Below are 23,167 nucleotides of genomic sequence, written 5' to 3'. Positions count from 1 at the left end.
TATGGTCTGAGGCAGTGAATACGGCAACTTATTTAAGAAATCGCGCTCCTACAAAAGTTTTGCAAGGCAAAACACCATACGAATGCTGGTTTGGTTGGAAACCATCGGTTTCACATCTAAAAACGTTTGGTTGTGATGCAGTCGCATTACAAAAGCAGCATAATGTATCGAAATTTGAGCCAAAAGGGCGTAAATGGATTTTTGTTGGTTATTCGAACCAAAGTAAAGCATACAGATTATATGATAGTGAGCGCAGAGTAATAGTGACTTCTCGTGATGTTAAATTTTTCGAGAAATCTCTCCCACAAAGTCAATTGTCTCTGGATTATCCAACGTCAGCTTCTGATGATGAAAGCTTTACTACACATGTTGTTGTAGACGAATATGTGCATATACGAGACCGTAGCCAAGACATTGTTAGTGTAGATGAAAGTCAAAATAGACAATCGGAATGTATTCAAGGCGGAAATAATGAAATGATACCTAGCAATGCAAGTGATGGAAATGACGAATGCACGGGAAATATTCATAATGAAGCTCAAGAGAGTACATCAGATGAAGCAGAGGCGACAAACGTTGATTGAAAGAGGAAAAGAGGCAGGCCGAAATTGAATAGAACTGGAAGGGTTGGTAGACCAAGAAAAGTCTTTGTGATGGACGAAAACGCCGCTCACGAAGTCGTAAATGCAATTGTTTGCTATCCAATTTCAGTCAAAGATGCACTTGAAAGTCCAAATAAAGAGAAATGGTGGGAAGCCATGAAATCAGAGTACGACTCTTTAATTAAGAATGAAACATGGCATTTAGTTGACAAGCCCGAAGGTAAAAATGTCATTGGCAATAAATGGGTTTTTTCAACGAAGCGGAGGTGTGATGGTAGCGTCGAAAAATATAAAGCGCGTTTAGTTGCGCAAGGTTGTTTTCAGAAGCGCAACGTTGACTACCACGAAACGTATGCACCTGTCGTAAGACATTCCACAATAAGATTAATTTTAGCTATTGCGGTACAGTATAAATTACTTGTAAATCATATTGATATAGTCGGTGCTTATTTAAATGGTTCTCTTTACGAAGAGATATATATGTACCAACCCGAAATGTTCGTACAGAAAGATCAGCCAAATAAAGTTTGCAAATTGAAGAAATCGCTGTATGGGCTTAAGCAAGCAGGCAGACAGTGGAATAAGAAGTTTAATGAAATTTTGTGTAGTATAGGTTTCCATAAATGTTTGTCAGACAATTGTGTTTATATTATGTCGAAAAATGGAGAAATTGTTATTGTGGCTTTATATGTTGATGACATGATGTTAGCATGCTCAAATCAATCAACAATGAGTGATGTAATAACGCAATTAAAAATGTTTGTTGATATTGTGGACCGTGGCCCAATTTCATTCTACCTTGAAATGGAAATAGAAAGAGATGGTTTGAGAGGTCCAATTACTGTTCATCAAAGAAAATATACAACTGAACTTCTGAAAACTTGGAATATGACAGAGTGTAAACCAAGCTCAACGCCTTTTGCTATTGGAACTGAATTAGAGAAATGCACGAATGAAAATTGTAAAGAGGTTTATGATGAAAAAACTTTTCAGTCGCTTATTGGTGGTTTAATGTACCTGGCGGTGATATCAAGGCCGGATATTAGTCATACGTTATCTAAACTGTCGCAATTTAATAACCATCCACATAAGCAGCACTTTATAGCAGCAAAGCACATTCTTCGTTACCTCAAATATACGGCTAATGCGAATTTTACATACAGCAGAATGGATCGAACACTTTCTTGCTTCACTGATGCTGACTGGAGATCCAAAATTGTTCACCGAAAATCTTATAGCGGTTACATTGTTTTTCTTGCTGGGGGGCCGTTTGCTTGGGAATCAAAAAAGCAAAATAGCGTTTCACTTAGCTCAACAGAGGCTGAATATGTAGCCATGTGCGAGGGGGCTAAGGAGGTAATTTTTTATCGTCATCTGTTAACAGAGCTTGGCTTAACAGAGTATTGTAAATCTGCAACGGCCATTAACAGCGATAACCAGGGAGCAGAATTTCTTGTTCGTAATCCAGTTACTAAGAAGAGAAGTAAACATATAGATATTAAATACCATTATCTTAGAGAAAAATATGAGTCAAATGATATTGATATAATGTATGTGCCATCGGCAGAAAATGTTGCCGACTTGTTAACAAAATGTTTACCTAAGAACAAACATACGAATTGTTGTAAATTACTTAACTTAAAATTGTAACTTGAAAATATTTTTGTTATTATTCGAATTTAAATCGATCATATGTCTATTATATGTTATGACATGTATTTATGTATTTGAGTTGAGTGGGAGATTGTTATAGCATACCAATTAAAGACCCTATATTAGCAACTCAACTACATAACAGTTCTTTTCCAAATCTTCTCTCATTTGTGCCGCTATATCAGGCCACCTAATATTCACTTAATATGTACATAAGATTTTATCCATCATACATTACATTAAACGTGCTTAAACTAAACGGTCGTGTGTTTTATTTCCTCGGAACCCTTTTTTCTACTAATATGGACCAATAAAATAAGCTATATCTTTGCAAAAAAAGGCTTTATATCAATGCTATTTCATTTCCCAAGTGGATTTATAACAATAAATAGGAAAAACTTAAAATTTAAAAAATAGGCGTGGCACCGCCCCTTTTATGATTAAACAATTTTCTGTTTCGGGAGCCATAACTCGAAGAAAAATTGCTTCAAAATATAATCATATGTATATGTATTATTGCGCAGCCTTGTAGCACTATTAAGCACACAAAACAAACAACAACAGCATTTCAAGTGCACAGCTGGGTATGTAATGTTCGGTTTCACCCGAACTTAGACTTCTTTACTTGTTATATTTATATTTAATAATTTATACATGCAGATATTTGGATTGGAGCGTAACTGTTATTTTTCGTGGGAAATAACAAAATTTTAATAATAAAACTAAAAAAATTTATTCATTCATCGATATTCCGCGTTCTAATGAACGTCGTTGTTGTTGGTTTTGAAAAAAAAAAAATCGCACCAAGAAGAGCGTACGAACGCTACCGCTAGTTGAAAAAGGAGCGATACGTCTTTTCAGGAAAAAAATGCGGAGGCAGAAAGACTTGAGTGCGAACAGCTTGAGCTACCAGCCACCAAAAATAACGGCGGCAAATTTTCAAAAAAAAATTCGGCGACAAACAAAAGGTTTAAATTCCTGTAAAATGGAAACCGGACCTGGTAACCCATGTTCAGAAAGTGCTTAGATTAAAGAGGGAACAGTTCTTGGTGCTCGCTGATGATAAAATTAATGTTTGCCCACCCGACTATGACGAAGACAGAATAGCAATAACCAGATTAAAAAACAACAAGACCGTTCGAGCTGATTGATTGCCTGCGGAGCTTTTCAAATACGGCGGCGAGGAGTTGGTAAGGCGCATGCATCAGCTTCCATGCAAGATTTGGTTGGATCCTGCAAACTGTGCCAACTATAGCGGTATCAGCGTTCTTAGTATCGCATATAAATATATCGAAGAGATTTTGGGCCGAGCTTCTCCTCCAATTTGCGTCGTGCTTGCTTTACCTGTCCTACAAATTGGTGGGACGACACCTACTTGTTTAATGCCGTTTCCGAACGGCATCGGCAAGGCAGTTGAGTTTTCACTGAGACCTTTTCATGGCAGAAATATACTCGGAGTGCTTGCCAAACACTGCCGAGGGGCGACCCCGCTAAGAAAATTCTTCTTGTAATTGAAAAAATTTGTTTACAAAATTTTGATCCGGTTATCAGCCGAATCTTCATAAATCCGGATAGTTTCACAGACGAATATTAACCGCATATCCATGCCGTCCGGATTTTATCCGTGTCAACAGATATCCGTATGGATATCCGGATATTCGAATATGCGGATAGTCCCAGCCCTCATACATTTTTTTTATTTTTTTTATACGCATAAATGGGCATCATCTACTTACATATGACGTACAAAGAACTTGTATCTTATTTCCCTTTTAACCTTTTACCAATACCGCATTTGAAATAGGTTAAGTAATTTAAATAAATCTATTGATTAAATACATCGATGTCAGGGGTACGCTATTCCTAATAAGCGTTCTCTATTCCTAATACCTAAAACCAAATCGTTTCAATTAGATATTAAGTGTTGCAAATTGAGCTCTTTGCAGTGGCACTAATTGGTTTTAGTAGGTAAGAAATAGGATGTCTTTTAGACACAATTAAGGGGATTAAAGAAAGCACAAAACATTACAAAACAATTGACGTTTATAAGTGAAAAACTAAAAGAAATGATCAAAGTGCAAAACGCGTGGAAGACGAGAGAGAAGACAACTGGGTGTTTAGATATTTTTTTGGTTTGCTAGTAATTTATGAAGCATTACAACTCAGGGTTAACTGTAAACTTGCGTCTGAATGAAGATATAATGACACATTACTCACTGTTGTTTTGAATGGAATTTGGTTTATTTGACAAGCTAACCATCTCCTTTCAGGTAATAATTTTGAACTTGAGCATTTTCATCAGTTTAAGGCGATTTTCGCACATAGAATCCAGAATTTTACACATTAGAATAACATGCAATATATGTACCTCCAATGATATTTAGGCTAAGGTTAGGTTGGTTGAACTGGCCAGTCAACAAAAGACTTCACATAGACTGAATGTATCCATAGTGTTATCAGAATTTGTTGGACGACCAAACGGAAGAACCCCAATCAGGTACCAGGACACCTCTCTGAAGTTGGCAACACAACTTTTACGTGGAAAAAAATTACCTATTGGGAAAATTGCCGTGAATTTGCCGTAACTTATCCGTGAAACAAAAAAATTTGCCGTGGCCATATTTTAGAAAATACAGGGTGGCACGTGAAGTTAGCGTGCCACCCTCAGAAAACCACCTTAGAGGCCAGCTAGGAAAATAATTCTTGCACATGAATTTGCCGTAAATTTTCCGTAGATAAGTGGCATATTTTATAAATTCGAAAAAAAAATTTAAAATTTTTTTTATGGTGCACCGCCAACTTCACGTGAAGTTAGCGTGCCACCCTCAGAAAACCACCTTAGAGGCCAGCTAGGAAAATAATTCTTGCACATGAATTTGCGTAGATAAGTGGCATATTTTATAACTTCGAAAAAAAAAATTTCAAATTTTTTTTATGGTGCACCGCCAACTTCACGTGAAGTTAGCGTGCCACCCTCAGAAAACCACCTTAGAGGCCAGCTAGGAAAATAATTCTTGCACATGAATTTGCCGTAAATTTTCCATAGATAAGTGGCATATTTTATAAATTCGAAAAAAAAATTTAAAATTTTTTTTATGGTGCACCGCCAACTTCACGTGAAGTTAGCGTGCCACCCTCAGAAAACCACCTTAGAGGCCAGCTAGGAAAATAATTCTTGCACATGAATTTGCCGTAAATTTTCCGTAGATAAGTGGCATAGTTTATAAATTGGAAAAAAAAAATTTCAATTTTTTTTTATGGTGCACCGCCAACTTCACGTGAAGTTAGCGTGCCACCCTGTATTTTCTAAAACATGGCCGCGGCAAATTTTTTTGTTTCACGGATAATTCACGGCAAATTCACGTGCAAGAATTATTTTCCTAACTGGTGTTTAAGGTGGTTTTCGAAAAGTGGCACGCTAACTTCACGTGAAATTGGCGGTGCACCATAAAAAAAAGTAAAATTTTTTTTTCGAAATTGTATAATAAGCCACTTATCTACGGCAAATATACGGCAAATTCGTGTGCAAGAATTATTTTCCTAGCTGGTCTCTAAGGTGGTTTTCTGAGGGTGGCTCGCTAACTTCACGTGAAGTTGGCGTGCCACCCTGTATTTTCTAAAATATGGCCACGGCAAATTTTTTTGTTTCACGGATAAATTACGGCAAATTCACGGCAATTTTCCCAATATGTAATTTTTTTCCACGTAAAAGTTGTCTTGCCAACTTCAGAGAGGTTACCAGGACTTATGTTATACAATAACTCTGTCCTCTTGGAAAATACTAGAAGTTTTCTAGAACCCAGCTTAATTGCTGCCTTGAGATTTGACACCTCTGCCGCCCCTCATAGCTGGAGCCTTGGCCTGGAGAGCGCAGGAGACATACACAGAACGTACACAACCGTTTCTTCGTGCAGCTCGCACTTCCTACACCTGTTGTTACTGACGAGGCCTAACTTATAAGCATGTGACGACAGAAGGCAGTATCCAGTTAGTATGCCCATTGTGAGCCTTAAGTCTTCTCTCTTCAGGGATATTAGCCAGTTTGTGAGTCTAATATCATAGGCTTTGCACATGATCAAAGAAATTTTGCAGCCCCGCGCTTTTGTCCACGTCTTTCCTGTTTGATGGATCATATGCCATTCCTGTCTCCTTTCGATTTCTCCCAATCGGATGGGGACGTCTACTGTCCTTTCAGCGAGTGTTGCAGCATCCTTTGCCAACACATCGGCCTTTTCGTTACCTTCTATTCCTTTATGACCGGGAACCCAGTATAGGTGGTTGGTTCGGCCTTAGCAAGGTTTTTCCAATGCTTCTTTGCATTTCAGAACACTTCTTGATGAAGTACTATGTGGGATTATTACCTTAATCGCCGCCTAACTATCAATATATATATTAGCCGTTTTTTTTCACACGCGTATACATTTACGTTTGCGCGTGAAAAAAAAAAACGCCTATCCTCGCTTAGATAATGCTTAGGAGACCCATCTAGCGGCACTGGTTAAATAACTACAGCTACAGCACAGGATGTACCGAAAAGCGGAGACACGAGCCTCTGATGGCCATAGGGTATAACATATAGCTGAATCAGTTGCGATGAATAGTGTACACAAATAGAATACATAGAATTAGTGTAGAGAGTGAAACAAAGACACATATTTCAGTTACATCTGAGTATAATGCGTATTGAAATTTAGTAGGACAAATTTTATGCGCAGCAATTTCAGAGGTGTATTTAAAATTTGTCGCTTAGCAGTCCATATAAAGTTTAAGCGTAAACGTATATAGAACTAAAAAAACACAGCTATTAATGCGACTGCAGCTTAAGCACTCCTCCAGAATTTTTGGTGATTTCTTCACAGCTATTAAGCATTCATGCAGTAGCAAACGCGATATTTTTGACCATTAGGTCTGCGGCATTCAATGCTGCTGTCGGGGTAGTTTTTAGCGCCGTTATGCTAATCATTGATAATATGCATACTTTCGCAAGTTTTTTGGTATACGCACATTTTTGTGTGGCTCTTCACCAAACAAGGACCCCATAGTAAAGTATGGGTTTGACAACTGCCGTAAATACCCAATGAGAGAGTTTGGGTGATAGGCCTCAATTGCATCCTAGCATCCTCTTGCATACATACTGTGCCGCGTAGACTTTCTTCGCTCTTTCCTCCACATGGAGCTTCCTACTTACTATCTAGGATGACGCCAAGATATTTTGTGCTACATTTTTATTCTAAGGTTATCCCTTCAAGCTTAGGCTTTGTCCAAATAGGGGCTTTATATTTCTAAGTAAATAATACTAGGCCAAGCATCCGTTCCAATTTGTGGTGAGACACTTTTGATTTTTTTAATACACTTACATATTTTATTATGATCAATCATTTCAAACAACGCTGAGTGGGTATTAGGAGCAAAGTATAGCAGTTTATATTTAGCAGTGAATTCCTAAGAATTTAGTACATACCTACATTCATATGTATTAGGGCGGGTCGATTTAAAAATCGATCAATGCTTTGTGAAAATCGTATTCTAGGGATCAAAATAAGAAACTTTGCCGAAGGAACCATACCTCTAAAACGAATTCTGATGTCCCCCACTTTGGGTCGAACTTTTGGGTAGGGGCAATTTCAATTCTACCTGCTGTGTCTTGTGGTGGCTTAAACAAAATAACACAAGCAATTTTACGATCTGCAATTGTGTCACAGTGATACCTTCATTTTTTAAAACGGTTGAATAAAAAACCCACACAACTATGTTTACGACATGCAAATGCATCACAGTGATGCCTTGTTTTTAAAAGGGGGTTGTAAAAACGCTAATTTCTAATAATTTTTTTTAATTTCTTTTCTATTACTACATTTTTTCATTTACATATGTTCTGACTAAATAAATTTCTAAAGAGAAAAATAAAATCCAAAAAGAAAAAACATAGGCATTTCAAAGTGGGATTTTTCAAAATTTGCCCCTACGACCCAAAGGGGGGGATATCAGAATTCGTTTTAGACTTGACAAGCACTCCGAGTGCATTGCAGCAAAGAAAAGCTTCTCAGTGAAGATGCCGTTTGGTGTCGGCGCAAAACATGTAAGACCCGTCCCGCCAATTTGTAGGAAAAATTAAAAAGGAGCAGCACGCAAATTGGAATAGAAGCTCAGCTGACGGTTATCGCGCCTTGCATTTATTTATATTATTTCAAAGTTTCTCTGTAAATGAACTTTCTAAATATCTCTGAATATTTTGAGCCCTGCCCCATCTAGTAAAACTTTTTTATCCTTAAAATTACAAGCTAATAGAACCCAAAAGTTTTTTTCAAAGTATCAGGTCTCTGGGTTATCGGGAAGTTTCTTAAAACTCGAAAGCAAAATTTCCAAGTGCGGATGTTTTTTTTAGAATTTTCACGATCCCTGTGTCAAGTTTCAAGACTCTAGCTCTCTGGGAAATTACTCAAAAATGGATTTCGTGATTCTCCAATTTTGTACAGAAGTTGGCGGGAAAACATCAAGCGAAACTAATATAAAAAAATGTAAGGCGCGATAACCTGCGAAGAGATTTTAGACCGAGCTTCTCTTCCAATTGCGTCGTGCTCCTTTTAACTTTTATTTGAAATTTGCGGGACAGTACCTACTTGTTTTATGCCGACTCCGACCGGCATCTGCAAGGCAGATGAGTTTTCACTGAGAGCTTTTCATGGCAGAAATATACTCGGAGTGCTTGGCAAACACTGCCGAGGGGCGACCCCGCTTAGAAAAATTTGCTTATAATTGAAAAAACTTGCTTCTAAATTTTGATGTTGTTTTTCCCGGGGCGTGAACCCAGGATCTTCGGTGTGGATGGCGGAGCACGCTACCATCACACCACGTCGGCCGGTAAAAAGGACTACGACACAAATTGATTTAAGGGGTTGTGTAGCGCAACCCGTATAAGGGGTGGCCAGCGCAATATATAGCTTCTCCAACTAAATTGTCAACATCACCTACCCGTGACCAATCCTGTTTATTTAACAGCCGACTTTCTGGCGACCCCAAGTTCCTCATAGATCTAGAGGGTGGGAGGGCGGCATGGCCTACAAGGTTTCATGTGGTCATACCAAATCGTCCCCGAGGTGATCGGGCTAGTCTTTAAATGGTGTTTATTACCAGAACGTACGGGATCTGTATCCGGCTCATCAAAATCCCCTTCGGGGAGTGTCCTTATCGCTATAACAACATCAACAATAACGCAAATTTGAAGAGAAGCTCGGCCTAAAACCTATTAGGAGGTTAATCGCGCCAAGTATTTTTTATTATTTGGTAGTATTATTGAAGCGTTATAAATTAAATAAAAATTTTAGTGTTATTCTATTTTCATGAAAATCAATCAGAGAATCACATTTGAGTACAAGTTGAGAAATATGTTTTCTTAGCTTGAGAAACACCATTTTTTGCCATATAAAAAAATTATTTTTTTGTTGAGAACGCTTTGTTTCTCAAATAAAGAAGTTTGAACAAGTAAGGAAGGTTAAGTTCGGTTGTAACCGAACATTACATACTCAGTTGACAGCTATGAAATGAAAGGTATTAAAGAGTATTTTATGAGGGAGTGGGCCATAGTTCTATAGGTGGACGCCATTTAGGGATATCGCCATAAAGGTGGATCAGGATTAGACTCTAGAATTTGTTTGTACGATATGGGTATCAAATGAAAGGTGTTAATGAGTATTTTAAAAGGGAGTATCCCTTAGTACCATAGGTGGACGCCGTTTCGAGATATCGCCATAAAGGTGGACCAGGGGTGACTCTAGAATGCGTTTGTACAATATGGGTATCAAACGAAAGGTGTTAATGAGTATTTTAAAATGGAGTGGGCCTTATTTCTATAGGTGGACGTCGTTTCGAAATATGGCCATAAAGGTGGACCAGGGGAGACTCTAGAATGTGTTTGTACGATATGGGTATCAAATTAAAGGTATTAATGAGAGTTTTAAAAGGGAGTGGTGGTAGTTGCATAGGTGGTCGCCTTTTCGAGATATCGCCATAAAGGTAGACCAGAGGTGACTCTAGAATGCGTTTGTACAATATGGGTATCGAACGAAAGGTGTTAATGAGTATTTTAAAAGGGAGTAATCCTTAGTTCCATAGGTGGACGCCGTTTCGAGATATCGCCATAAAGGTGGACCAGGGGTGACCCTAGAATTTGTTTGTACGATATGGGTATCAAATTAAAGGTATTAATGAGGGTTTTAAAAGGGAGTGGTGGTAGTTGTATAGGTGGTCGCCTTTTCGAGATATCGCCATAAAGGTAGACCAGAGGTGACTCTAGAATGCGTTTGTACAATATGGGTATCAAACGAAAGGTGTTAATGAGTATTTTAAAATAGAGTGGGCCTTAGTTCTATAGGTGGACGTCGTTTCGAAATATGGCCATAAAGGTGGACCAGGGGAGACTCTAGAATGTGTTTGTACGATATGGGTATCAAATTAAAGGTATTAATGAGAGTTTTAAAAGGGAGTGGTGGTAGTTGCATAGGTGGTCGCCTTTTCGAGATAACGCCATAAAGGTAGACCAGAGGTGACTCTAGAATGCGTTTGTACAATATGGGTATCAAACGAAAGGTGTTAATGAGTATTTTAAAATAGAGTGGGCCTTAGTTCTATAGGTGGACGTCGTTTCGAAATATGGCCATAAAGGTGGACCAGGGGAGACTCTAGAATGTGTTTGTACGATATGGGTATCAAATTAAAGGTATTAATGAGAGTTTTAAAAGGGAGTGGTGGTAGTTGCATAGGTGGTCGCCTTTTCGAGATATCGCCATAAAGGGGGACCAGGGGTGACTCTAGAATGCGTTTGTACAATATGGGTATCAAATGAAAGGCTTTAATGAGTATTTTAAAAGGGAGTAATCCTTAGTTCCATAGGTGGACGCCGTTTCGAGATATCGCCATAAAGGTGGACCAGGGGTGACCCTAGAATTTGTTTGTACGATATGGGTATCAAATTAAAGGTATTAATGAGGGTTTTAAAAGGGAGTGGTGGTAGTTGTATAGGTGGTCGCCTTTTCGAGATATCGCCATAAAGGTGGACCAGGGGTGACTCTAGAATACGTTTGTACAATATGGGTATCAAACGAAAGGTGTTAATGAGTATTTTAAAATGGAGTGGGCCTTAGTTCTATAGGTGGACGCCGTTTCGAAATATCGCTTTAAAGGTGGACCAGGGGTGACTCTAGAATGCGTTTGTACAATATGGGTATCAAACGAAAGGCGTTAATGAGTATTTTAAAATGGAGTGGGCCTTATTTCTATAGGTGGACGCCGTTTCGAAATATCGCCATAAAGGTGGACCAGGGGTGACTTTGGAATTTGTTTGTACGATATGGGTATCAAATGAAAGATTCTAATGAGTATTTTAAAAGGGAGTAATCCTTAGTTCCATAGGTGGACGCCGCTTCGAGATATCGCCATAAAGGTGGACCAGGGGTGACCCTAGAATTTGTTTGTACGATATGGGTATCAAATTAAAGGTATTAATGAGGGTTTTAAAAGGGAGTGGTGGTAGTTGTATAGGTGGTCGCCTTTGCGAGATATCGCCATAAATGTGGACCAGGGGTGACTCTAGAATGCGTTTGTACAATATGGGTATCAAACGAAAGGTGTTAATGAGTATTTTAAAAGGGAGTGGGCCTTAGTTCTATAGGTGGACGCCTTTTCGAGGTATCGCAATAAAGGTGGACCAGGGGTGACTCTAGACTTTGTTTGTATGAAATGGGTATCAAATGAAAGGTGTTAATGAGTATTTTTAAAAGGGAGTAAGCCTTCGTTCTATAGGTGGTCGCCTTTTCGAGATATCGCCATAATGGTGTACCAGGGGTGACTCTAGAATGCGTTTGTACAATATGGGTATCAAACGAAAGGTGTTAATGAGTATTTTAAAAGGGAGTGGGCCTTAGTTCTATAGGTGGACGCCTTTTCGAGGTATCGCAATAAAGGTGGACCAGGGGTGACTCTAGACTTTGTTTGTATGATATGGGTATCAAATGAAAGGTGTTAATGAGTATTTTAAAAGGGCGTGGGGTTTAGTTCTATAGGTGGACGCCTTTTCGAGATATCTCCATAAAGGTGGACCAGGGGTGACTCTAGAATGTGTTTGTACGATATTGGTATCAAATTAAAGGATTTAATGAGAGTTTTAAAAGGGAGTGGTGGTAGTTGTATATTTGAAGGCTTTTTCGAGATATCGACCAAAATGTGGATCAGGGTAACCCAGAACATCATATGTTGGATACATGTAATACCTGGCAAGATTTCAAGGGTTTTTTATTCCGCCCTGCAGAACTTTTCCATTTTCTTCTACTTAATATGGTAGGTGTCACAACCATTTTACAAAGTTTTTTCTAAAGTTATATTTCGCGTCAATAAACCAATCCAATTACCTTACCATGTTTCATCCCTTTTTTCGTATTTGGTATAGAATTATGGCATTATTTTTCATTTTTCGTAATTTTGGACATCGAAAAAGTGGGCGTGGTCATAGTCGGATTTCGTTCATTTTTTATACCAAGATAAAGTGAGGTCAGATAAGTACGTGAACTAAGTTCAGTAAAGATATGTCGATTTTTGCTCAAGTTATCGTGTTAACGGCCATGCGGAAGGACAGACGGACGACTGTGTATAAAAACTGGGCGTGGCATCAACCGATTTCGCCCATTTTCACAGAAACAGTTAACGGCATAAAATCTATGCCCCTACCAAATTTCAAAAGGATTGGTAAATTTTTGTTCGACTTATGGCATTAAAAGTATCCTAGACAAATTAAATGAAAAAGGGCGGAGCCACGCCCATTTTGAAATTTTCTTTTATTTTTGTATTTTGTTGCACCATATCATTACTGGAGTTGAATGTTGACATAATTTACATATATACTGTAAAGATATTAAATTTTTTGTTAAAATTTTACTTTAAAAAAAATTTTTTGTTTTAAAGTGGGCGTGGTCCATCTCCGATTTTGCTAATTTTTATTAAGCGTACATATAGTAATAGGAGTAACATTCCTGCCAAATTTCATCATGATATCTTCAACGACTGCCAAATTACAGCTTGCAAAAGTTTTAAATTACTTCTTTTAAAAGTAGGCGGTGCCACGTCCATTGTACAAAATTTTACTAATTTTCTATTCTGCGTCATAAGTTCAACTCACCTACAAAGTTTCATCGCTTTATTTGTCTTTGGTGATGAATTATAGCACTTTTTGTTTTTCGAAATTTTCGATATCGAAAAAGTGGGCGTGGTTATAGTCCGATATCGTTCATTTTAAATAGCGATCTGAGATGAGTGCTCAGGAACATACATACCAAATTTCGTCAAGATACCTCAACATTTACTCAAGTTATCGTGTTAACGGACGGACGGACGGACATGGCTCAATCAAATTTTTTTTCGATCCTGATGATTTTGATATATGGAAGTCTATATCTATCTCGATTCCTTTATACCTGTACAACCAACCGTTATCCAATCAAACTTAATATACTCTGTGAGCTCTGCTCAACTGAGTATAAAAAGAACGCATGAGATTTGAGTATTCTAGTTATCAACTTAAACTTTGTGACTCAAGGCGAAATGGTTATTATGTTGATATCTACATACATAAGTAATGCTCATATAGATCATCATTAAACCAACTTCGATAAGAAGAAGAGAGAGCAGCTTCTCTAAGTGCTTATAAGTCCTCCCATTTTCTACTGGGATAATCATACTACTTGTACAGTCGTATGCACTTTTTATGAATGACGCCTAATGCGACCGATTGAATGTGGCAACAATGATAACCAACAATTCCCCTCCACCCGCATCATCTTATTTTCAAATTTGCCATTATCGAAAGTGTATTTCTAATTCTAAATATTAATTTCAATACGATTACAAGGAGTGACAACAATAGGCGAAATCTTTTGCAATTCAGTTGCAAAAACACGGGAAAATACTAAAAAAAAAACTAATGTTTTAAGAAAATGTTTCACTCAAAATCAGCTGGGTTTGAATATGCTCAGAAGGCTTTGGATAGTGTTAACGATGCTGATGTTCCTTTGCCGGATATAGATCCGGTACGTTCCGGTAACAAGCACCATTAATCCCGGCAATATTTAGCCTTCTAGGCATGTAGGGAGTATGTACGCGGTTATTTTTTGTTTGGTTTTGCAACTCGTTTACACAAGATTGCGGCTAGCGTCAGAAATAGACATAGTGGCAATCATTTGCGTACGCACATAAGGCAATTGTACGTGTATGAATGTGATGTACAATTTAGTTCCTTGCCTTATACGGCTGACATATTGTAATTTGACTCGGTATATATTTTACAGCAATCCTCATAAAATATTCATAAGAAGGACGTGATAGATATCAGGTTTTGCATAATATGTACTTGAATACACAGTGGAAAAAATTTAATGCCTTCAATGATGTGATATCTCAATAAGGAATGCTCATAAAACCTGACTAAAAGTATGTCATATCTCAGAACGTATTGAGTAGTCTGATGGATGGGCCAAACCTGTCCAAATTGTCCAGCTTACCTACCCACGGCAAATCCTGTTTATTAAGTAGGCGATACTCTGGCGACCTCAAGATGACCTAGAAGGTTCAACGTGGTCATATCAAAGAGTTCTCGCGATGGCCGAGTAGGTGCTTTAATGGTGCTATTTTCCAAAACGTACCGGATCAATATCCGGCGAGGACTGATGGTCCTGATGGATTAAACTAGCCCATATACTACATAGAGAGTATGAATGGCTGTCAACCCTGGCGAAACGGATCTGGTTCTCTTTACGAGAGATATGCACAAAATCATACCTTTCACTACACCCCCCGATGTGGGGGTGGGCTAGTATTTGTTGATAGTGTTAACTATCTAGGGACTATATTGGACAGAAGACAGTAGGGAGCCATCGACAGAGCCAGGGACTCTCGACAAGGACTTTATGAGATGGTCAATCCTAATTCCAATCTGCTCTATGAGGCGCTGGTTTGGTATCGGTACAAAGGAGTGCGCTCTTGGTATCAGTAACTTTATTGAAAAACGCCCACTTTGGCATTGATTGCCTTTCTGAACATACGTTTGAGTGGAATCATCTGGGACAGTGGACTAGTTAATTGAGGCATGGATGACCCGAAGTTGGAAGCGAAGGTTTGTGGGAGGCTTTCGGTTAGAAGCTCTATGTTGTTGCTGTAGCAGTGCTTCGCCCCATCCAAAAGATTCGACCGATCACAAAGTGCCATTAATGTCCTCTAACGGGAGTCCAAGGAAACTTGCAGATTCAACAAGGGTGGACCATAGTGAGAGGGGTGTTAGAGGCGTTGTTTCCACATTACAATGGAAGAGATGTTTGCTGTCATATGGGGACACATTGCAAGCAGGTCATACATTTTGTATGTCGGGGTTGATTCTGGATAGGTAAGAGTTTAACCTGTTACAGTATTCAGATCGAAGTTGAGCTAGAGTGACGCGCGTTTCCCTGGGGCGAGTGCGTTCCTCTTCTACGAGTTCTGTATATTTTTCTTTAAAAACTGGATTCGCCGGGCAATTCCTGACATAGAGGTCAGACGCCTGTTTGTGGATATCACTGAGGACCTGCTTGTGCTTTTTTGCTTCATGCGGCTGTGTTCTCAGGTGCCGTATTTCCTCATAATGCTTACGGAGATTACCCCTTAAGCCCCTGGGAGGTGTAGCCTCATCAATCAGATGTCTGTTGGGATGGCCAGGTTTCTGGGTATTAAACGGAAACTGTTTCTTCAGCATTTCATTTCTCTCCCTAATGGGAAGTACTCCCACCTCATTGCGTAGGTGGTGTTCTGGGGACATAAGAACACAGCCCGTAGCGGTGCTGAAAGCAGTATTTTGGCAGGCCAATTTTCTTCCAGTGGGTATCCTTTAGGCTTGGCGACCATATCGGGGACGGGTAGCATGCAATCGGCAGGCCAATTGCTTTGTAAATGGTAGTTAGAAGCTCTATCTATCACATCAGTGTCTACTCTGCGAACCAAGCCGCTATTGCAGCCTTAAGTTCTATTGCTATGCGATCGAGGTGGCCTGGAAGCTTCTGGTCACTGTGCATGCGGTAAGTTTTAATAAACTGGACAAAATTCCACCGCTACATGAGTGTAGACGCGGTGACACCATCGAGTCACCCATGGGCGAACGTACTTCGGAGGATTTGTCCATCCTCGGAATCGGTTTTATTCGGAATTTTTTTGTTGCAGAATAATTTTTTGCTTTAAAACTAGATCCAGGATTACTCCTATAAACTTAGCTTTATCTGCAGCGGCAGTCACACGCCGTTTATTTAAGGTTGATTAAATAAATTTTTTGTTGCTGAATTGACGGCACAACAGAAAAGTCTCGGATTGATCCCGAAAATAATTCTGAAATAGTAACTAAGTTGTTTTATAAACAATGTCATTAAATTGTCCCTAAATCATGTCGACGGAATCAGGAAGACAATATCGGAGTAAAATAGATCCAACATGACCTGATACAGGATTCTGATACGAAGGAGCTTCTGATTAATTACGAATTATTCTTCTATTTCAAACTAGAAATGCCTATCTTGTAACAAGTTATAAGTTCCGATTAAAGTTCCGGTAAACTCACTTTCGTTAGATCCTTGGTAGGCATATCGAACTATATTCTCCCACATATATTCTCAGCCGAAATATCTAAATGACCGACTGATATACAACAACGAGGTTCACGATTACCAAACAAGAAACAGAAACAACTTTCGCCTGCCAGCAGTACGATCGGAGTTAGACAAGAAAAATATATTCTACGATCTTCCAATTGAAATAAAACAATGCCAAAACATCAATGAATTTAAGAAACTACTGTATAACTACTGTAAAGCACTACCTTTTAGATAATGATCTCATAGATATACAAATAATTTAGGTCTACAAGATTATACAAATTAATAATAATAATAATAAGCTCTTCCTGATTTGGCAAGCGCTTCTAGTGTATATCGGCCATGAAAAGTTTCTCAGCGAATTTATCATTCTAAGCAGATGCAATTTGGAACAATTTAAATCTAGCATAGATATATTGTCTTTAATCTTCTCAAAGATATACCGGATATCCCCCAGGCGATGAGACAACTTGTCTGCACGTTTTTCATGTAGTTATAAGTTGATTATTTAGTTCACTAAAGAAACAAGGCACCAACAGTGCTTTATATAAGCAAGCCTTCATTGGAATAGTAAGCCCGCTGAAAGAGAGCGGCTGTAACCTACTGTTCACAGATGGCATCAGCAAACAAAGCCATGGCAGTGCATTCGCAGTTACGAACGAAGATGGAAAAACCTTTCCCACGGAATACTTACGGATTACGCTAACATATTAGACGATGAATTGAATGACATATTCTGAGCGCTAAATCTCGGGAAAAGTAAGCAAAAGACCTTAATATGCACCTATAGTCAATCAGTGTTTAACGCTGCGAAAAACATACAATGACAGGATGGCCCAGTATTCCACCCGCAACAACTGTTAGTTAAAACTACATCATACACGAAACTAATGTGGATCCCTGGACATTCGGGCATAACCGGAAATCAAAACGCTGACAATGCAGCAAAAATTGTTTTCAAATCGTGCCTTTGTCCCGCCCTATCCGCCATACTTTCGTCAACAGTCGAAGACTCAGACCCAATCCATATTCTATCTGTTCCTTCTGAACAGAATATTATAAGAATGTCTACATTTTTTTAAGGAACTAAACATTTAATACCTAATACGTTATACTATCCGTGATACCATCAATCAAACTTTAAACCTGTTTAAGCCGATAGCCCTGGTAGCTAGTGCAGACAAATTAGGTTAATTTGTAATTATACTCAGCGTGCTTTGCACACAGAGTATATTAACTTTGGATAACGGTTGGTTGCACAGGTATAAAGGAATCGAGATAGATATAGACAATCATAGATATCAAAATCATCAGTATCGAAAAAAATTTGATTGAGCCATGTCATTCCGTCCGTCCGTCCGTCCATCTGTCCGTTAACACGATAACTTGAGTAAATATTGAGATATCTTCACCAAATTTTTTACACGAGCTTATCTGGACCCAGAATGGATTGGTATTGAAAATGAGCGAAATAGGATGATAACCACGCCCACTTTTTATATATATATTTTGGAAAACACAAAAAAACCTGATTATCTAGTAAATAATACACCTAGAATTTTGAAATTTGACATATGGACTGATATTGGGCTCTTGATAAAAATTTGGAAACTTTTTTAAAACGGGCGTGGCACCGCCAACTTGTGATAAAATCAATTTTACAAATATTATTAATCATGAATCAAAAATCGTTAAACATATCGTAACAAAATTCGGCAGAGAGGTTGCCTTTACTATGAGGAATGCTTTGAAGAAAAATTAACGAAATCGGTTAAGTACCACGCCCACTTTTATATAAAAGATTTTTAAAAGGGTCGTAGACGAATAAAATAAGTTATATCTTTGCAAAAAAGAGCTTTGTATCAATAGAATTTTACTTTCTAAATTGAATTATAACATTAAATTGGAAAACACTAAAATTTTTGAAAACGGGTGTGGCACCGCCCCTTTTATGACTAAGCAATTTTCTATGTTTCGGAAGCCATAACTCAAAGAAAAATTAACATATCTTAATGGAATTGTCCTTATAGCAGAAAATATTTCTAGTAAAAATGGACGAGATCGGTTAAAGACCACGCCCACTTTTATATAAAAGATTTTTAAGAGGGTCGTAAACGAAAATAATAAGCTATAACTTAGCAAACAATTTTTAAGAATCAATTATATTTCACTTATCAAGTTTTATTGTAAGAGGAAATGGGGAGACATTTTTTTTAAGCGGGCAGTGCCACGTGTTATGTAGAAAAGTTATTTATCTGAAATGAAATGTACAATTGAAGCTCGCGCTGAGTACATAATGTTCGGCTACACCCGAACTTAGGCACCTTTACTTGTTATATTTTAACAATAAATCAGGCATGCTTAAGGTACGCGCACATTACGCTGCGCGACACGTAGCGGCAGCGGCGCCTCACAGTACGACATATTTTGGCAATTCACATTAAGCGGCAATCGAGCGACACATTGCGGCAAAAGTTTGTGTTTATTTTTGTTTGCAAAATGGACGACACAGTTTTTGAAGCTGTAATTATTTCATTGCACGACATTTCATCCTCAAGATATGAGGAAGGAGAGTTCCACACTCTTTTTCCTAGATTGAAAAAAGATGGTGCAAAATTCTTTGCATGCATTCTTATGAGGCAATTCACACCTAGCGGCAGCAGCACTGCACGACACTTCCCAACGCGGCTTTTTTGCCGGGTCGCGCAGTGCTGCTGACGCTAGGTGTGAATTGCCTCATAAGAATATATGCAAAGAATATTTTGTAGTGCAGTGCAGTGCTGTGTAGTGCAGCCTAATGTGGCCTTACCTTTAACCAACGAACCGATATCATTTAGTTACGATAATTAACGTTAATAAACAAAACAAAGTCATTTCGTTTCGTTTATTAACGTTAAGAACGTCAAATTAACGAAATGATTTTGTTTCGTTTTCTGCCATATCAAAACGAAATCAAATCGGTTATGTTGATTATTAATTTCAAACTATGCTGGCAAAGCTGATTGATGGCGGAGTAATTAAAAGTGAAAGCATTAGCTAAGCTGATTGCAACTTTTCATGAATTTTGACAGTACCAAAGAGGCGTCACTCGATACTTTTGTTGTAGCCAAAGCAACCCTGTCATATCGAATGTGATTGTCAAGGAAGTTTTGTTTAGTTTTCTTTAACTGCGTCCTATATATTTATGCGGTGAAGTGACTTTGCATAATTACTATTTTTGGAAAGAGAATTATTAATTTAATACAATCAATAAAATAAACACAAATACCCCACGAAAATGTATAGAAGGCGTTTTTATAAATACATCTGACAAAAAAACTAACGACTACCTTGAGAAAACATCGAGTAATTTGTCAAAGTATGCGTTCTGACGGCTCTTATTAATATATATATACTCTTTGACAGTACGAACATTTCTCAGAGTATTTTCGACATTACCACCAACGAATTACACAAACAAATTACATGGAGTTTGTGTGTATGTCCGCTCGCTGTTACCACCTTAAGGCTTCACCATGGCTATAGCATTGCCAGCACAATTCAAACATAAAGTATCACGTTTTTGTTAACGTTTTTAACGTTAAATAAAGCTTTTCGTTTCGGTTAAAAACGAGATACAATTTATCTTGATAATTTCTTTATCGATAATATTTCGAAGTGTTTCAGCGGAAACGGTGGAAATTTTTTGATAAACAATTAGCTTAACGTTAAGGTGCATCCCTGCAATAAATAACAATAATAATAATAATAGTTTCGAATACTTTCATATCTCGTCTGTAAGATTCTTTGTGATCATAGACTGAATAAATTCAACAATACACAAAATGCATGTGTCGAATCACAAAATGCATTGGCCAAAGCCTCGCTTGCTAAATAAATAGGGTTTGCCATGGTTAGTTGAGGTTCACAATTGGGTTGGAGAAGCTATAAATTGCGCTGGCAAACGCCATGAATCCCACTGAAGATAGTACAACGTCGAAGCCGGTTATTCCCCAAAATAAAATTGGTAAGGGATGACGGAAAACGCTTCGAAATTAATTCTTATTCTTAATGACTTTCCACTCACCTGAGCTCCACCATTGTCCCGCTGTACTTGAAACCGTGTTAGATCCTGTTTGATTGATTCGAGCGCTTCGGCTGTGTATTTATTTTTGGGGCGACCCCTTTTTTCGCCCGCTGGATGCATTCTTGTGATATATAGCAGTCATATCACAAATAACCAACTGCAGAAAAATCACCAAAAAAAAAAAGAAATTTCTTTCTTTTCACATTGCACAAATTTTCTAGAATCACTTTGAGACTGTAGAGTCTGTTCCCTTCAGTTGATGCTTAAAGCACACACATTTTGCACTATAATGTAACTACTTTGTTTTCGAAACCAACAAAAAAATGATTTGTTGACTTTTCATTGTATCGTATTGTGATCTACTTTATTTTTAGTAGAATATTTAATCAAGATAACTTGCACCTGTAAGTGTTGTGAATATGTGTGTGAACTGAACAACGAAGACGAACCTTTTTTTCATTGTATTCTGTCTTTTCATTTCATATTTTTCAAAATGCAAATTCTGCGAAAGGCACAAAAACATTTAATTTGCATATTAATCCAAATCACTATAGCATATTATTATCGCAATATTTTTTTTTTTTGTATTATATATATATTTGCAATTTTCATTTACTCTTTATTCATTATCAAGGCGCTGGTTGGTTAACAACAATTTTACAAACAGAAGCACAGAAACACAGTTTGTCGCACATTCCTTAAAAAGGCTGTTGAAGGCATTGCGGCTGATACGATCTGAAAATGGAAAGATAAAATAAAATATTTAGTAGCGTTCGTTTTTATAGTTTTTGATGTAAATATTAATATCAATGGCAGATATAACTGAAAGTTTCGCTATCGTCATGATTCAGTTTCGACACAATGTTAATAGCCCTTAAACGGAAACTCAGAAACAATGCAAGGGAAAGCAAAGCGAAAGTCGTGACCTTGGATTTGTGATGGGATAGAGACTTAGCCGCCAAGATCTTGGATATTCCATCGTCACGGGTGGGAGAATACTATGCAATATTGCATCTTTGTTGAAGCATTCTGATAAAACCAGATGGAGATTTTTGGTTCTAATAGATAGGTTGAGCCACTTAACATTCAATCATTATTGTTATGTAAAACAAGTAAGGAAGGTTAAGTTCGGGTGTAACCGAACATTACATACTCAGTTGAGAGCTATGGTGACAACATAAGGGAAAATAACCATGTAGGAAAATGAACCCTGGAATGTGTTTATATGACATGCGTATCAAATGAAAGGCATTAAAGAGTATTTTATGAGGGAGTGGGCCATAGTTCTATAGGTGGACGCCATTTAGGGATATAGCCATAAAGGTGGATCAGGGTTGACTCTAGAATGCGTTTGTACGATATGGGTATCAAATGAAAGGGGTTAATGAGTATTTTAAAAAGGAGTATCCCTTAGTAGCATAGGTGGACGCCGTTTCGAGATATCGCCATAAAGGTGGACCAGGGGTGACCCTTATATCAACATTCAAGTTGATATTTAAAAAATCTTTTATTTTGATTTTAAGTATAAAAATTTATTTTTGTTTTTTTTTTGAGTTTAGATATTTTCCAACTAATTAGAATTTTCTTTTTTTGAAGTTATTCAAAATTTTAAGTTAACACGAAAACTCAATTAAAATTATTTTAAAAATTAAAGTAAAGAGTACAAAGTAGTTAACACTATATTTACTCCCCCTCCAAGAAAATTTGAAACAAACAAATTATTAATTAATATTAAATGTAACCTTTTTTTGTTTTTTGTTGTTTAATGTATTTGTATTTAAATTAGTGTTAATAAGTATGTCTGCTGGTTTAAGTAAATCAATTGAAATATTTTTAATAGTATTTTTGTATTGAATTGTAAATGTTTTATGTTTCTTAAAGATAACTTTAAAAGGTCCTTCATAAGGTGATTCTAAATTAGATTTACGAAGAACTTTAACAAAAACATACTCACAATTTTCTAATTGTTTAGGAACAAAAAAATTTTCTTTATTATGATGAAAAACTTTAGAACGAACAAGTGAAAAATATTCTCTTATTTTATGAAGAGCGTCATTAGAAAAATTATGTTCTTTATTACTATTTGAAATAATTAATTCACCAGGTATTCTAAGTGTTTGGCCATAAACAAGTTCAGCGGATGAACATTTTAAATCTTCTTTAATAGAAGTTCGTAAACCAAGTAGAATGAA

General features: G+C 37.5%; 1 protein-coding gene across 4 annotated transcripts in view; it reads right to left on the bottom strand.

Annotated features, from left to right (window-relative positions):
• Nucleotides 1–23,167, bottom strand: part of wts (serine/threonine-protein kinase warts) — an 86,069-nt gene that overhangs the window by 19,207 nt on the left and 43,695 nt on the right. For 2 of the 4 annotated variants that reach the window (XM_067761255.1, XM_067761254.1), the window contains exon 2: nt 20,976–21,710. In XM_067761255.1, coding sequence (XP_067617356.1) covers nt 20,976–21,095 — 120 coding nt within the window. In that variant the 5' untranslated portion in view covers nt 21,096–21,710. The remainder of the gene's footprint in view (nt 1–20,975; nt 21,711–23,167) is intronic. The other 2 variants (XM_067761253.1, XM_067761252.1) reach the window with 2 other exon arrangements.

The sequence above is a fragment of the Eurosta solidaginis genome, chromosome 1 (genome assembly GCF_040869045.1).
Source record: "Eurosta solidaginis isolate ZX-2024a chromosome 1, ASM4086904v1, whole genome shotgun sequence".
NCBI classification, from domain to species: domain Eukaryota; kingdom Metazoa; phylum Arthropoda; class Insecta; order Diptera; family Tephritidae; genus Eurosta; species Eurosta solidaginis.
Note: the sequence above shows the minus strand (reverse complement) of the source record. Positions and strands in the feature narration are given on the sequence as shown.